Here is an 18,014-nt window from a genome sequence, read left to right on the forward strand (position 1 = left end):
CTCAGGCTCAAGACCCGGCTGCTCCACTTCTGATCCAGCTCTCTGCTATGGCCTGGGAATGCAGTAAAAGATGGCTCAGGTCCTTAGGCCCCTGCACCCAAGTGGGAGACCAGGAGGAAGGTCCTGGCTCCTGGCTTTGGATCGGTGCAGCTCCAGCCGCTGCAGCCAACTGAGGAGTGAACCAGCAGATGGAATACCTCTCTCTTTCTCTCTCTGCCTCTCCTCTCTCTGTGTAACTCTTTCAAATAAATAAATAAATCTTTAAGAGAGAGAGAGAAAGCGCCTAAATATTCAATGCAGTTGTATAAGTCTATATCATAAAGGTCATACTTTTAACTATTTAAAAAATTGCTTCTAAATTTCAAGCTACACAAATTTTTTCAAAACAATTAAAAATGAACACAAACTCAAATTAACACCTTTAGAAACTTACGGGTCTCCAGCAGCCAGTAGGAGCAAATACCTGGAAGGTATATGATCTGAGGGAAACACTGTGCTGGCAAATTTCACAGCCACCTGTCGAACTTGAACTTCAGGCTGTTTGAAACATTAAAACACACAGACCACCACAGGGGAAAAAAAGTCAATCACCAGCAATTCATTCAAGATAAGTCACCATCCTAAATGTAAGCAATACAAAATTTAAGTTGCCATTTTAGTAAATATATATGTATAAATAAAATCAAGACAAATCATTTGTTCAATGACTTCAATCATGTTGTTTTAAAAAGTCTTGGCCGGCGCCGCGGCTCAATAGGCTAATCCTCCGCCTAGCGGCGCCAGCACACCAGGTTCTAGTCCCGGTCAGGGCGCCGGATTCTGTCCCGGTTGCCCCTCTTCCAGGCCAGCTCTCTGCTGTGGCCAGGGAGTGCAGTGGAGGATGGCCCAGGTGCTTGGGCCCTGCACCCCATGGGAGACCAGGAGAAGTACCTGGCTCCTGGCTTCGGATCAGCACGGTGCGTTGGTCGCAGCGCGCCAGCCATGGCAGCCATTGGAGGGTGAACCAACGGCAAAAGGAAGACCTTTCTCTCTGTCTCTCTCTCTCACTATGCACTCTATCAAAAAAAAAAGAAAAAAAAAAAAAAAGTCTTTTGGACAGTGCACCTACTTAAGTACCTTTCTCAAGCTAAGAGCATCCTCCAAGTAAAGCAGGAAGGCACACAAAGACCACAGCTGGGAGGGCTCTCTGTACGTGTACATTCTCAGCCCAAAACTTTGGGACCAGTAACACTGTGGCAGTGTCTGGCCATTAGCTCTGCCTCCCCGGATCTCAAGTTCTGTCACACAAAAGAAATTCAGGTATTTTGAAGCAAACACAAATATAGCTTACTTGGAATCCCTATAAACTTTTAGCACAATAAACTTTAATGTTCTCAAATTGGCTCTAAAGTTAAAACTGACCCCAAAACCAGCTTCAACTACATATTCAATTGAACTAGATTAATAATTTATGAATACAAAGTTCAACCAGAAAAGCAGCTTTAGAATCCACTGATCATGGGGGCCGGTGCTGTGGTATAGTGGGTAAAGATGCCACCTGCAGTACTGGCATCCCATATGGGTGCCAATTTGAGTCCCGGCTGCTCAACTTCCAATCCAGCTCTCAGATATGGCCTGGGGAAGCAGTGGAAGATGGCCCAAGTCCTTGGGCCCCTGTACCCAAGTGGGAGACAAGGAAGAAGCTCCTGGCTCCTGGCTTCAGATCGGCCCAGCTCTGGCCATTGCAGCCATCTGGGGAGTGAACCAGCGGATAAAACACCTCTCCCTCTCTCTCTGTGCCTCTGCCTCTCTGTAGCTCTGCCTTTCAAATAAATAAATAAATCTTTTAAAAAAAAGTCATTTCCTTAAAAAAAGGACTTTCAAAAAAAAATAATCCATTGATCCTGAAGGTTTGCTCTCCTGCACTCTCCCCTTGGGTTACTCTTGCAACCACAAACCTAACACAAGATAAAAGCAATACTACGAAATGTATACTGGTCTATTTATCTTGATATTCTTGCTGTTAGAATTCCTTGAGCTATATTAAAGAGCAGCTCCTCTGGGTGTGCCCAAGTCCCTGTTCTGCTTCCACTCCAGCTTCCTGCTAAGCACACCCTCAGAGGCAATCCACATGAGAGAACCAGATGGAGTTCCAGGCTCCAAGCATGTAGGGAGTAAACCAACAGATAGAAGATCTCTGATATGTGTCTGTCTCTCCATTGGTCTGCCTTTCAAATTAAAAAGCTGGAGAGGGAGAGAGAGGGAAAACAATGATATTAAGGATTAGTCTAAATTAGATTACTTAGCCTAGAATTTTGCTTGCTTTAAATGTTGTCTACAAAAAGAAATTAGCTTTGAAAGCCAGTACTGTGTTGCAGTAGGTTGTCATAACCCTTGCCTCCATCCCATTTTGGAGTGCTGGGTGGAGTCCAGGCTGTTCCACTTGCAATTCAGCTCCCTGTTAATGAACCTGGGAGACCAGCAAATGATGACCCAAATACTTGGGTCCCTGCTACCCATATGGGAGACTCAGATGAGTTCTGGGCTCCTGACTTCAGCATGGCTGAGCCCCAATTGTTGTAGCCATTTGGGAAGTGAACCAGAAGATGGAAGGTATCTCTCTCTTTCTCTCTCTTCCTCTGTCTCTTCCTCTCTCTGCTTTTTTTTTTTTTGCCTCTCAAATAAATAAATAAATCTTTAAAAAGAAATTAGTTTTTCTTGGTAATATCTTACATGATTAAGTGTGCATGAGGAGAAACAATATCTACAAACATTATACAAGCATCATGCTTCTTTGTTACCTAGGAAAAGTTTTCTCCTTTTTATAGGTTTTAAAATTTAACAATTTCTAACATTTTGCTACATTCACTTCAAATGTAAACATACACACACACACACACACACACATACTCTTCTTTTCATGAAAACAGAAATAGTAGTAACACAAAATGAGGAATCTGTGACAACTGTAATATGGGGAAAGAAAGGTATATCATCATCTACATGGTATAATTCAATGAAGCAGTATTTATAACTAAATCCTAAATGATGTGACAGTCATACAATTTTTATACTCTCTATATATACATTAACTTCCACAAATAAGAGGATGTGATATTTATCTTTTGGGGTCTAGCTTATTTCACTTAGCATAATGATCTCCAGTTCTCTCATTCTATTACAAGTGTCAGGATGCCATCCTTTTTTATGGTTGAATAATACCCTACTGTGTGTATGTATATCACATTTTCTTTATCCAGCCATCAGCTGATGGACATCTAGGTTGATTCCATCATCTCTGCTCTTGTGAATTGAGCTGTTATGAACACAGAAATGCAGGGAAAGTGTTAAGTATTCTATTCTAATGAGCTTCTAAATAACCCTAAAAGTCTGCTGTCCATTATGTGTGACCATGAACCAGGTGCTTCTGACAATGGAATTCCTCACATACAGTAAGCCTTCTGAATGCACACAACAGCACAATTTAACCCTGCCATATTTCAACAGAAACAAAAACTTTCTGGAACCTTTCATGACTCCCTCAATATAAATGTATTAAATCCTATCAGTCTAATCTCAGTAGGACACAATTTATATTAATGTCACCAAAACATTTTGCCATCATTCTTTCTTCCGATCTTGTAGAAACGGGGTTACAAAGAACTGACTAGTGAAAATACACATTTCTTTGATATTGTGTATTACACATAGGTATGAATCTACACACTCCAGATTCTCGCATCAACTCCATGAAAGCCAAGTAGAAGACCAGAAGGCAGCAGAGTATGTATGGTAGTACTGGCTTACTTCCTATAGACTCAGTCTGACACAGGAAACTTGTCTTTCTTTCCTTCTGCTTTTCTCTGGCAATGTGACCTGCAGAACTCTGCTCTCCTGCATTATTTTGCTCAGCTGCCAATCAGGAAGACAGGATACTTCCACTTTGGAGGACACGCACTAGAAACTATTTTCTCACACAGAATCTTTCAAACCTAAGCATTATTCTAAACACCATGAATATACTCCTTTTCCCCTAAAATCAGATTTCCATCATGAAAAATAAAAATTGATCATAAATCATAAATATAATCAGCAAATACCTCTATTAATTATCAAAGCAGTTAAGGAGGAAAGTAATTCAATAAAGTAGTAAAATATGTATACTACCAGGCATTGCAGCTCATGGTTGGACATACCTTTATTAAGTATGAAGCCACAAGGGCCTCCATGAGAGTTCGCTGTGCTCCCTCCAAAGTACTATAAGCTCCAACCATCATAGATAATGCTTCCTGAATAGCAAGTCGAGTTTCAGGCTCTTCCTAGAAAGATAACAAAACAGTGTTTCTCTCCCAGTTGGATTTCCAGGTGAACATCCAAACAGAAAGCATAGAGGCCGGGGCTGTGGCGCAGTGGGTTAACACCCTGGCCTGAAGCACCAGCATCCCCTATGGGCGCCGGTTCGAAACCCAGCTGCTCCACTTCCGATCCAGCTCTCTGCTGTGGCCTAGGAAAGCAGTGGAAGATGGCCCAAGTGCTTATGCTCCTGCACCCACGTGTGAGATCTGGAAGAAGCTCCTGGCTTCGGATCGGCGCAGCTCCAGCTGTTGCAGCCAAATGAGGAATGAACCATCGGACGGAAGTCTCTCTCTCTCTCTCCCTCTCCCTCTCTCCCTCTCTCCCTGTGTAACTCTGACTTTCAAATAAATAAATAATAAATCTTAAAAAAAAAAGAAAGCATAAACACATGAGCCATTTCCCTACCTTACACAAGGCTTCAAAAAGCTGCTGCACAAGAGCTATATCCTTAGTGAATAAATGAGGCATTCGACTGTAAGAGAATATAGGAATATCATTACTAACACAAATTTCCACAAAAAAAGAGGCAGGGGAGGGGGAATGGAGCTAAGCACAATTTTTCTGAACTCAACATTTTCCCCTCTGAACATAATCTCAGTATCACTGGATTAACTCCCTTAAGAGTACAATATTTGCAAAGTAAATATTTACTTCAGTTGTCCAATCCAGGTAATCCTTGTTAATATACTTCCCAGATATTCCCTCTGTAATAGTCCATGCATTCAGGTAACATTTCTGATTTTAACATGAAGAAAACAGACTAAGCTGCAACTTAAACTGAAGGCTATTATGCTAAGGGCTCTGCTACTTCTCATCACCAGGCGAGGCAAGGTCTGCTGGAGACCCCCACTGGCTCAGCCTGTCGGGGGGGATTTTCTTCAAACCCAAAGCTCCTCTCCCTGCACAGTGGGCAAGACCCAGTCTAACTGGCTCAATACAGAACCTGTGCAGAGTGCAAAGCAGCACACAGTGCCACTGAGGATGCTCCACAGCTGTCTCCCTAACTTGAAATACAGTGACAGAAAATGAAACCAGGAGGAACTGCACTGAGGAAATCACCCTGAGCAGAAGAAAATAAATCCATCTTTGGAAACAGGGATACTAAGAATCACAATATGAACGGTATCAGAAAAGAGAGCCATTAGAAAAGTCTTGATTATTGGGATTATAAAGACAAGTAATAAGAGGCAACAAGAACTCTTTAGATCAATCAAAGGTCTCTAGGGTACAAAAATTTAATCCATGATAACACCATTCAGTTGAAATCTCATTTCAAGACTATTATTTAATATGGTAATACATCTTCAAATGTAAATAAAAATATCTCACATCTTTTCCCTTCTACAAGAATTGCCATTAAAAGCATTCCTCGCAGACTAACAACAAAAGTGTTCTCCATCCAGTATTACAAGCTACGTCATTTTGCTCAGTTTACCAACCTCTCACTGAAAAAAGAGTTTACTCACCTGGAGAGTTTTCCAACAGCTGAATATGCCATTGACAGTAGTTTAGGGTCCTTGAAATTAAAAAAAAAAAAGAAAAGAAAAGAAAAAAGAAAAGAACAAAAAACAGACAAAACAAAAAATACAGTAAACAGCAAAACCTTTTCGCTGCAGTTACATGCATCACCTTACTCCCTGTTCTATGTAGGTCTCACTTTGGCTAGCTGCATGTTAGTATCTGAACAAAACTTTCAACGTCCAAACCCAGAATCCATCACACTACTAAAGGGAAAAACAAAACAAAATCTTGTAGCCCCAACTCATTCCACAAGGTAAACCCAGTGGTCAGATAAAAGGTTTCTATTCACTAATACTAAGCTCATGATATTTCAACACTGTAACCTGCACACACCAAAGTTCATCTTCAACACACTAAGAAAACAGCTCTACTCATTAGAAAATGTATCACTGCCCAATAGACTAGGATCTTCCCTATCTCACCAAAATTGCAGTAAATTGTATAGCAATTTTCTAGAAATCTGCACTTTAATAAACAGCATCCTCTCTCGTCTTCCGCCACACAAAATTAAGGACATCACAGACCTCAAGTAAATTAGTGCAGTTCCTTCAAGATACAGACAGAACTTCACATGACTTTATGAAAACCAGCAGTCTGACTGATTATTCAGAAGATAGTTTCAAACTTCTGCCAGATGAATTTGACACACTGAACCTAGGATTTGCCCTTCCATGCCTAAACAGCCACTCTCACAGATTCATCTGTTGGGGAGATGTCAACCTGAGGTAATGCGATTCAGCGGCTGTGGTTTATCGGCCTCTCTAACCTATTTTTAAATACCCAGTGTCATTCCAAAAGCCCAAAAGTATTTTTTGTTATTATGAACTACTCCAAAGTATATGACTATATCATCATAAAAACAATCTGAAAGGTCCCCTAAACCTTAAACATCAGGAAAATATTGTCCAACAGGAGAAAGCAGCTAGGAGAGCCAAGTATGCCACTACCCTACAGCACAGCTGCACAACAAATGATCAGCTTTTCACTAACATATACCCATGTGCCTTGACTGTGCTCCTGAATCTATGTGAACTAACTCAATCTTCCCAATACTCCAATATGATGGCATCATTATTTTAATTTCTCAGATAAAGAACAGACATCCAGAGAATTTAAGTTACTCCCCCAAAGAACAAAAATAGGATTCACACTCAATTCTAACTTCAAATGACGTGACAAGATTTTGATCTCACTATATTGTTGCAAACATGCATTCACATTTAGCTACAACTAAGGAAAATAATGCCAGCTAGGGTTCTTGATACATTACCTTTTTTTAGCAAATTCCCCTGAAATACTGGAGATAGTGAGAAAAATGCAACAGGGAAAAACAGGATTTGAAAACCTACAATCCAAGGAATCCTCATCCCACTTAGTTTATGGAATCAAAAATTTACTGAATGCATGTTTAGATAGAATTTTCGATCAGCAAAATCTCAGCCTCTAAGGGGTAACACTTTCCCAATACAAGCCAAATTCAAACTGTCCCATATGGAAATAAATCACAGTGGAGATCTCAGCTAATTCCTTCAATTTTATGTCTATACAGTGCTTAGGAGCAGCATAAGACGTCCTTACTTTAAAAAATGTTAAATAGATGATAAACCCCCTCAATCCTTGTATCACTTTTTAACACTTGTTTCTATAAAAAGTAAAACATGGCAGTGATTTCTGAAATTTTTTCCATGTCAAGCAAAAATGTTAATAATATAAAAATATTAACAGATATTTAAAAATAAGTCACTTACTTCTTTATATTCATTGATTAGCTTAGTGAGGCCATTCAAAAGCATTGGACCTAATGGTTTAATCTTGATTTCTGGACAGCTTTTGAAAAAACACAAACACATACAAAAAAAAGGTAAGAATCCCATAATTACATACCTTTTCAAACAATTACTTAGAATAGAGAAATAGCTGAAATAAGGCAAATAATATATTAAAACTTTAAAAAATTTTTAACATGAGCTAACACAATTTATTTCTAGAGAAAAATCATCATTTGAAAACTTTAAAGTAGCTCAAAAAACTTACGTTATACAAATGTGATGCACAAATTGCAAGGATAATGTTCTTAACTTTGAATTTGTATTTGCGCCAAAAAGTCCATCATATACAACCTACATAAAAGGAACAAAGTCAAAAACATAAGTTTACAAAAATAACAATTTAAAATTTTTGAACAGTAGTCAGGATTCAGTAGCAGACTTTTTGTTCTTCATAAATTAATTATCTTTCAGTACAAACATTGGCTGACCAACTGAGCCAAGCAGTAGTTTCTATCAATAGTCTATAAACCAACAAAAAACAATCACAATAGTTGATCTCATAAGTCTGCAAAACACATGAGCCTACCACTAGGAAACAAGGCACAATCCATCCTGCAGTGGGCCAGCACTCTTCCACCCCACCAACAGGCAAGATCATATGGGGGAGACTGAGGTTTCTGAATTACATGTAATCATTCAAAATTAATTATGATAAAATCTTCCTAGAAAATATCAAAATTAAAACACTTGGTAAGTATGCAGACAGGACACAGGTGCTCTATGTATTCTGTCAATCATGTCTGAAAGGCAAAGACCATGCACATGAGCCCCAAGCAACATCCAGAATTCAAACATTAAACATCAACATCAAAGCTGTCTAAATCTCTCATATTTCTACTTTTTATGTGAAAGATTAGTCTCATATTTTTTTTTATTTTTTTATTTTTTTTATTTTTGACAGGCAGAGTGGACAGTGAGAGAGAGACAGAGAGAGAAAGGTCTTCCTTTGCCGTTGGTTCACCCTCCAATGGCCGCCGCTGCAGCCGGCGCACCGCGCTGATCCGATGGCAGGAGCCAGGAGCCAGGTGCTTTTCCTGGTCTCCCATGGGGTGCAGGGCCCAAGCACCTGGGCCATCCTCCACTGCACTCCCTGGCCACAGCAGAGAGCTGGCCTGGAAGAGGGGCAACCGGGACAGAATCCGGCGCCCTGACCAGGACTAGAACCCGGTGTGCCGGCGCCGCAAGGTGGAGGATTAGCCTATTGAGCCACGGCGCCGGCTGATTAGTCTCATATTTAAAAACGACAGTCCATACTCTTGTACCTCAACTACTAATGACACTCGGATCTTAATTAACATTAATACCTGAGTTCCAGGTCAGTACCAAGTATCTGCCTTATAACTGCCCTACGTTAAGAACCACAAAATACCAAAAAACAACAAAACAAAAACATTGCTATTGGGGCCAGCATTGTGGCACAATGGGCTAAGCCACCACCTACAACACCAGCGTCCCATAACAAAGTGCCAGTCCAAGTCCCCACCACTCTGCTTCCAATCCAGCTCCCTGGCAAGGTGCCTGGGAAAGAAGCAGAAAATGAACCAAGTCACTTGGAGCCCTACAACCCTCACAGGAGACCTGGATGGAATTCCATCCTCCTGGCTTCTGGCCTGCCTCAGTTCTAGGCCTCTGCTGCCATTTGAGCAATGAACCAGCAAATGGAAGATCCTTTCTTCTCATTCTCTCTCTTTCCCCATCACTGTGCCATTCAAATAAATAAAATAAACCTTTAAAAATAAAATTAAAAAATGAATACCCTCCACCTGAGAAATCAAGACGTACCTGTACATTAAAAATGACACAGAGGGGCCAGTGCCGTGGCACAGCAGGTTAAAGCCCCAGCATCCTGGCTGCTCTACTTCCAATCCAGCTCCTTGTTAATGCACCTGGGAAAGCAGCAAAGGATGGCCCTGCACTCACGTGGGAGACCTTGAAGAAGTTCCTGGCTCCTGGCTTTGGCATGGCCCAGGCCTGGCCTTTGGGGAGTGAACCAGCAGATGGAAGACCCTTCTCTCTCTCTCTCTCCCTCTATCTGTAACTCTACCTCTCAACTCTGACAGGCAGATGAAGAAGAGGTCAGGGCACAACAAGCAGGAGACTGCTAAAGACATCATTAGAAATAGGCATGGAAGCAAGAATGTTTTAAGTGATGTACAGTGAGTTTTGTCTTTGGAAAGGCTTTCAGCTAGATTTGTTTTGAAAACATAAACAGCTAGAAATAAAGTATAAACCTATAGGAAGCATATTATGCTAGCAGATTATTATGTAATGTGATGTTATTAAAACCACATTTTTCTGAACCAAAATTTTCAAGATACTGCCTGGGAAATGGTGCTTGGAAAATGAAAGCTAAGAAGCTCTACAGCAATTTTATGTTTATGGAGACACAAAATACCTGAAATTTCTCAAATGTTATAGTATCTATTAGACAAAAGTAATGAGTTTTATCATTAGAAGGAGAAAACAGCCATATGAACAAATAAACCGAGATGCAAAGAAAGAAGTCTGTGACTGGCGGGCAGCACAAGGACAAGGGAGGCATTCTCCATCTGGGAGTGAGGAGGAGGAGAGGCAGAAAGTGGGAGCATTTCAGAGAGGAGGTGGCCCCTGAACACACACTGGAATATAAGTAGGTGTTTACCAGATTAAAAGGCAGAGGGAGGGGCCAGTGCTGTGGTGCAGTGGGTTAACACCCTGGCCTGAAGCGCCAGCATCCCATATGGGCGCCGGTTCGAGTACCAGCTGTTCCATTTCCTATCCAGCTCTCTGCTATGGCCTGGGAAAGCAGTACAAGATGACCCAAGTCCTCCACGTGGGAGACCTAGAAGAAGCTCCTGGATCTTGGCTTTGGATCGGCACAGCTCCGGCCATTGTGGCCAATTGGGGAGCGAACCATCGGATGGAAGACAGACCAACCTCCCTCCCTCCCTCCCTCTCTCTCTCTGCCTCTCCTCTCTGTAACTCTTTCAAATAAAATAAATAAATCCTAAAAAAAAGGGGGGGGGGGCAGAGAGAGAGGAGGTTTTTCAAGATGGCAGGCAGACAAGGGAGGGTGCTTACTGCTTTAGTCTAGGGGAGGATACTTAAAAAAAGTGGAGAGAGTGCAATCACAGGGAACGGTTAGGGAGAAAATGGCAGAGGAAACTCCACACAAATTGGGGGTACACTGTGGACCTACATGGACTTGTGAAAGTTTTACCCAGAGCCATTAAGCAAGAAAAAGAAATCAAAGGGATACAAATTGGGAAGGAGGAAGTCAAACTATCACTATTTGCAGATGACATGATTCTATGTACAGGGGATCCAAAAGACTCCACTAAGAGACTACTGGAACTCATAGAAGAGTTTTGTAAACTGACAGTATATAAAATCAACACACAAAAATCAAAGCCTTAGTATATAAAGACAATGCCACCACTGAGAAAGAACTTCTAAGATCAATCCCCTTCAGAATAGCTACAAAAAAAAAATCAAATACCTTTCAATAAATTTAACCAAGGATGTCAAAGATTTCTATAATGAGAATTACAAAACATTAAAGAAAATGACACACAAAAAAATGGAAAAATCTTCCGTGTTCATGGATTAGAAGAATCAGTATCATCAAAATCAATTTACAGATTCAATACAATACCAATCAAAATACCAGGGACATTAATTTCAGATCTATAAAAAAATTATGCTGAAATTCACATGGAAAATCAGGAGACCCTGAATAGCTAAAGCAATCTTATACAACAAGACCAAAGCCGGAAGCATACAATACCAGATTTCCAGAAATACTACAGGGAAGTTATCATCAAAACAGTCTGGTACCAGTACAGAAACAAATGGATAGACTAATGGAACAAAACAGAAATGCCCAAAAGCAACCCAAATGCATCTCCAACCAGCTTATCTTTGACAAAGGAGCTAAAAGCATTCTCTGGAGCAAGAACAGTCTCTTCAACAAATGGTGCTGGGAATTCTTGACCTCCACATGCAGAACTATGAAACAACACCCCCACATTACACCTTACATAATAATGCACTCAAAATGGATCAAAGACCTAAATCTATAACCTGATACCATCAAATTATTAGAGAACATTGGGGAAGCTACAAGACTTTGGCACAGGCAGACTTCTAGGGAAAGACCACAGAGGCACAAGCAATCAAAGCCAAAATTGACAAATGGGATTACATCAAATTAACAAGTTTCTGTACTGCAAAAGAAACACTCAGCAAAGTGAAGAGGCAACCAACAGAATGGCAGAAATTATGTAACTGATAAAGCATTAATAATAATCAATATATAAAGAGATCAAGAAACAACACCAAAACAACCCAGTGAAGCAAAAAGCAAAGGACTTAGACATTTCTCAAAAGAAAAAAAAAAAAAAAAAAAGAAATCCAAATGTCCAAAAAACACATGAAAAAGTGTTCAAGATCACTAGCTGTCAGGGAAATGCAAAACAAAACCACAGTGAGGTTTCATCTCACCCTAGTTAGAATGGCTTTCATAAAGAAAGCAACAATTAAGAAACGATGGTGAGGAAGTAGGGAAAAAGGTACCCTAATTCACTGTTGATGGGAATGCAAACTGATACAGCCACTATGGAAGACAGTATGGAGATACTTCAGACATTTGAATGCAGACCTACCATATGACCCAGCCATTCCACTCCTGAGAATTTACCCAAGAGAAATGAAATCAGCATATGCTTGTTGCAGCTTAATTCACGATAGCTAAGAAATAGATTCAACCCAAATGTCCCTCAACTGAAGCCTAGATAAAGAAATTATGGGATATGTACACCATGGAATACTACACAGCAGTAAAAAAAAAAAATGAAATCCTCTCTTTTGCAACAAAATGGATGAAACTGGAAAACATCATACTTAGTGAAATAAGCCAGTCCCAAAAGGACAAATAGTGTGTGTTCTCCCTGATCTGTGATAACAGAGCACCTAAAAGGTAATCTTAAAAAGTGAAATTAACACTTTGAGATGCAACGACTTTGAACAGCCCTTGTCTGGACTACTGAAGAACAGTTGTGTTTTTTTTTTCCATATAATTCATTGAACTCTACTTAGCATAGTTAATCGTATGTATATAAAGTTAACTGAAAATAGATCTTAATAAAAAGTAAGCATGGGAATAGAAGAGGGAGGAGGAAGAAGGGTAGGAGTGTGGGTGAGAGGGTGGGTACAGTGGGAAGAATCACTACATTCCTAAAGTTGTATGTATGACATTTATATTCCTTAGATAAAAGGTTTCTGGGGAAAAAATAAAAATTAAAAGAGAGCGAGAGAGAGAGAGAGAGAGAGAGAGAGAGAGAGAAGGCAGAGGGATCTGCTGTACCCAGCAGAGGAAGCATCATGAACAGAGACACAACACCACGAAAACCATACATTTGTGATGCTGTCATCTTTTTTGGAGGTTTAAGTACAGAGAAGGAGTGACTAAAAGATGAAACTGGAAGGGAAATGACTTCTAATATTTCCTAATTGAATGAATACTAATCACTATGTTCCATACTTTCTATCCACATTCTATTCAATCTTCACAACACTGCTTTTAAAAAGTGCTTTTAACACTGATTTTAAAAAGAAAAAACAGAATAAAACTTGAAGCTTAAGACCAAAAGTAGGGCAGGTGATTGGCATAGTGCTTAAAATGCCACTTGGAACCCCTACATCCCATATCAGAGGGTCTGGTTTGAGTGCTGGCTCCATTGCAGACTTCAGTTTCCTGTTAATGCATACCCTGGGAGAGGCAGCAGGTGACAGTTCAAGTACTTGGGTCCCTGCCATCCACAGACTGAGTTTCTAGTTCTCAACTTCAGCCTGGCCTTGCCCTAGCTATGCAGGCATCTGGGGAATGAACCAGTAGATGAATGCCTTTCAGATAATTTTTTCAAAATTTTCAAAAATCAAAATCAAATAACTGACATTAGAAGAAAACTACAGACTAATATCCTTTATAAACATTGAAAATCCTCAACAAAATACCAGCAAACTGAATTCAACAGTGTATTAGAAAATACACTGGCTCAAGCATCTGGCACCCTATCACCCATGAGGAGATCAGGATGGAGGTCCTGGTTCCTGGCTTCAGCTGGGCCCAGACCTTGCTGTTGTAACCATTTCGAAAGTGAACCAATGGATGGAAAATTAGTATCTCTCTCTCTCTCTCTCTCTCTCTCTCTCTCCCCCTCCTTCTCTCCCTCCCTCCCTTTTTTTCCCACCCCCCTCCCTAGCTCCCTCCGTGTGTGTGTGTGTGTGTGACTCAGCCTTTCAAATAAAATTTTTAAATTCTCTTTAAAAAAAGAATTATACAGAGGTCGGTGTTGTGGAAGAGCAGGTTAAGTTTCCACCTATGAACACCAGCATCCCATATTGGTGCTGGTTCAAGACCCGGCTGCTCCACTAAGATCCAGTGCCTTGCTAATGCACCTGGGAAAGCAGCAGAAAATGACCCAAGACTTTGGGCTCCTGCACTCACGTGGGAGACTCAGAAGAACCTCAGGACTCTGGGTTTGGCCTGGCTCAGCCCAGGCCGTTGTAGCCATTTGGGAAATGAACTAACAAACAGATCTCTGTCTTTGTCTGTCTGTCTGTCTGTCTCTCTGTAATTCTGCCTTTCAAATAAATGAAAAATAAATCTTAAAAAAAAAAAAAAGTATACATCATGACCAAGTGGCATTTATTCCTGGAAGGCAAAGAGGTTCATATACCAAATTAATCCATATTTCAAAATGAAAAGACAAAATGATCATCTTAATTGATGCAGAAAAAAAAGGACAACATTCAATATTGTTTCATGATTAAAAAAAAAGAAAAATCAACAAACCAGGAACAGAAGGAATCTACATCAACCTATCACAGGCCACATCTGAGAAACCTGCAATGAGCACCATTTTCATGGTGAGAGAATAAAAGCTTTTCCTCCAAAATCAGGAACAAAGCAAGACTCCCAGTTGCCACTTCTATTCCACATAATACTAAGAGGTCTAGCGAGAGCAATTAGGCTGGAAAAACAAGTAATAGGCACTCAAACTGGAAAAGAGGAAGTAAAATTATGTCTGGCGATGACAGGATTTTAAATGTATAAGACACTAAGGATTACACACAAACCAGCATTGTGGCTAGCAGGTAAAACCACTGCCTGTGATGCCAGCATTCCATAAGGGTGCCAGTTTGTGTCCCAACTACTCCACTTCTGATCTAGCTCCCTGTTATTGGCCTGAGAAAATAGCAGAAGATGGCCCAAGTATTTGGGGCCCCACCACCCACGCCGGAGACCCAGATGAAGCTCCTCCCTCCTGGCTTCGGCCTGGCTCTGCTCTGCCTGTTGTGGGCATCTAGGGATTGAATCAGCAGATGGAAGATCTCTCTCTCTGTCTTTTCCTCTAATTCTGACTTCCCTTCAAATAAAGAAATACATCTTTTTAAAAAGATGGAAAAAGCAAATAATTAATGAAGAAAAAATATAGCCAAATCTATCTGCCTCCAGAACTGATCATAACTTAGATAAAAGATCTTTTGGCCAGCGCCACAGCTCACTAGGCTAATCCTCCACCTGCAGCGCTGGCACCCCGAGTTCTAGTCCTGGTTAGGGCGCCAGATTCAGTCCCAGTTGCTCCTCTTCTAGTCCAGCTCTGCTGTGGCCCTGGAAGGCAGTGGAGGATGGCCCAGGTCTTTGGGCCCTGCATCCACATGGAAGACCAGGAGGAAGCACCTGGCTCCTAGCTTCGGATCGGCACAGCACACCAGCCACAACACGCCGGCCATAGCGGCCACTTGGGGGGTGAACCAACGGAAAAAGGAAGACCATTCTCTCTGTCTCTGTCAAAAAAAAAAAAAATCTTTTGCAAAAGACCTTGCATCCTTCACCAACAGAAAGTACAAGGATTTGCAACTGTAGATAATTCTTGTGTCAACAGAGAAGACGGGCTGGATGTGGGCAGAACTAGGGGGAGGGAGACATGGGAGACAATGACCAAAATCAAAACTAACAGTCTCAATCTGTATCAGCATTAGGCAAGAGATGAAAACTTTAAGAGAAAAGCCAGAGGATTTGGCCCCTACCTTCATGTGGGGTTTCAGATAAGGGTAAATCAATTTTCACTTAAGTGCCTAAGTTCCTAGTGGTGCCATTTTTGGAGAAAAGTCACACATTCCCAAAAAAAATAGTTTGAAAGGAACTATACAGTTAGGGTGAATAGAAACCATTCACACAATATAGTATATGCTATAATAAACTTTAAAAAATAATTTCTACAGCTAAATTTAAGGTAAGCAAAACAAAAAAAAAACCTTCATTAATCTTTTTATTTACATCACCTACTTAATATATATCCATTAACTCAGCTCCTTCTCTATTTAAATAGCCATGAAAGTCACAAAGAGGCCATTTTTCTTTGGAAAGAAATTACCTGAATATTAGCAGGGAACGTTTCGGCTGCTTGTCTAGAACGAAGGAGATGGGGGACAATCTTTAACTTGACTCTTGTACTGACTGGGTCCCTTTTCAGCTCTGGCTTCAAAACTGCTCCCTATGGAAAATACATTCGATTAAAACACTTCAAATTATTTTTAACTGAAAAAAATCATGAGAGTTCTCCACCCTTAAAAATTACTGAAGAGTCAAAAAAACTCTTATTTTTATCAGTATAACTTATCAATATATTAAATTATAACTGAAAATTTTGTACTCACTCATAACTTTAATAAACTGTTTCATAAATGACACATTTTTATAAAATAAATATACTTGCCAAAACAAAACACTGCATGGAGGCAATAAAACCATTCTACATTTTCTACCAATCTCTTCAACAAATATGATCTTACTAGAAGAGAGCTGGATTCTTCTATCTCCTTCCATATTCAGTCCGCTGTGATAAGTTGTCCTGGTTGAAGTATGTGACTAAAACTCAGCTTGTACAGATATGTAGTTAGAAAATTAGGGATAACTTTGGCCTTTTCAGGCAACTGTAGATATTCTTCCTTGATACTACACCCAAAGTTGACAATTTGTTCAAGGTTAGCCCTAATTTGGAGTTTAAGCCGCATCCCATGAATATGTGCATATTCTAATATACTAAATTCCACAAGTCCACCTTGCATTTTCAGTGGCCCCTGTTTACTGTTAGAACATCACTAGTTGGTTGGGGCTAGCGTTGTAGCATAGCAAGTTGAGCCTCCACCTGCAACACTGGCATCTCATGTTCAACACTGGCATGCCAGTTCAAGACCCGGTTGTTCCACTTCCAATCCAGTTCCTTGTTAATGCACCTGAGAGAAGATGGCTCAAGTGCTTAGGCCCCTGCACGGACATGGGAGACCCAGAAAAGGCTTTGGCCTGGCCCAGCCCCAGCCGTTGTGGTCATTTGGGGAGTGAACTAGTAGATGGAAGTTCTCTCTTTCTCTCTCTCTCTCTCTCTCTCTCTCTCCTCTTTCAAATAAATAAAAAACAAAAAATAAATTAAAAAAAAAATCACTGGTCATCTGGAAACAATGTATAATGTTTAAATAAACACCAAAAAAAAAAAAAGTGTTTACATCACCATTGATCTCATCAGAAAAAAAAATCCATTAACACTGATAAGCTGTCAAGTCACTGTGGTTTGTCTGTTTATTCACGTAAAATACTTCTATTATTTCAAAGATATTCTTATTCTTGCTAATGCGCCTGGGAAAGCAGCAGAAGACGGCACTGGTGCTTGGGCCCCTTCACCCACCCTGGGGTCCCAGAGGAAGCTCCTGGCTTCTGGCTTCAGTCAGACTGGCCTGGCGCCAGCCACTGTGGCCATTTGGGAAGTGAACCAGCAGATAGAAGATTTCAGTCTCTGTCTTTGTCTCTCTCTCTGTGTTAATTTTTGTTTGTTTAAACAAACAAACAAAAACATAAAAATATTCTTAACTACAGCCAAAAAAAAATTTTTTTGGTGCCATGAGCGCAAGACAGTAAAGAACAGAATGGCTCCTAGAATCATTTAGTGGCATGGCTTTGATTTGTGGTAGGACCCTAGCATGTACACCTAACCACTGCTTCCATACAATCAGTGCAAATAACAACACAGGAAATAGGTGGAACAATCTTGCCTTCTCAGATCCCTAAAAAGCTCTGTGACCCCAAAAAGGTCCATGTCCCACATCCTGAGAACCACTGCTCTGATTCAGCCTGTCAGTGAGGCCCAGAGAAGTTTTGTAATCAGCCAACCCCTGCTCCCAATACATTCATGCGCAGCTACTCATGGACTGAATCCAGAAGTCTTCATTGTGGTCTCATCATTCCTTCTGCTACACCAATTAAATCTGAATGGAGATAGGTGATTTTTA

General features: G+C 40.5%; 1 protein-coding gene across 4 annotated transcripts in view; it reads right to left on the reverse strand.

Moving 5' to 3' along the window:
• Positions 1-18,014, reverse strand: part of ECPAS (Ecm29 proteasome adaptor and scaffold) — a 114,418-nt gene that overhangs the window by 50,120 nt on the left and 46,284 nt on the right. For all 4 annotated transcript variants that reach the window (XM_070055536.1, XM_070055535.1, XM_070055538.1 and 1 more), the window contains 7 exons: positions 16,106-16,225; positions 7,891-7,976; positions 7,605-7,683; positions 5,802-5,851; positions 4,741-4,807; positions 4,176-4,298; positions 434-537 (listed from right to left, as the gene is read on the reverse strand). In XM_070055536.1, coding sequence (XP_069911637.1) covers positions 434-537; positions 4,176-4,298; positions 4,741-4,807; positions 5,802-5,851; positions 7,605-7,683; positions 7,891-7,976; positions 16,106-16,225 — 629 coding nt within the window. The remainder of the gene's footprint in view (positions 1-433; positions 538-4,175; positions 4,299-4,740; positions 4,808-5,801; positions 5,852-7,604; positions 7,684-7,890; positions 7,977-16,105; positions 16,226-18,014) is intronic.

Source organism: Oryctolagus cuniculus, chromosome 1 (assembly GCF_964237555.1).
Source record: "Oryctolagus cuniculus chromosome 1, mOryCun1.1, whole genome shotgun sequence".
NCBI lineage: Eukaryota > Metazoa > Chordata > Mammalia > Lagomorpha > Leporidae > Oryctolagus > Oryctolagus cuniculus.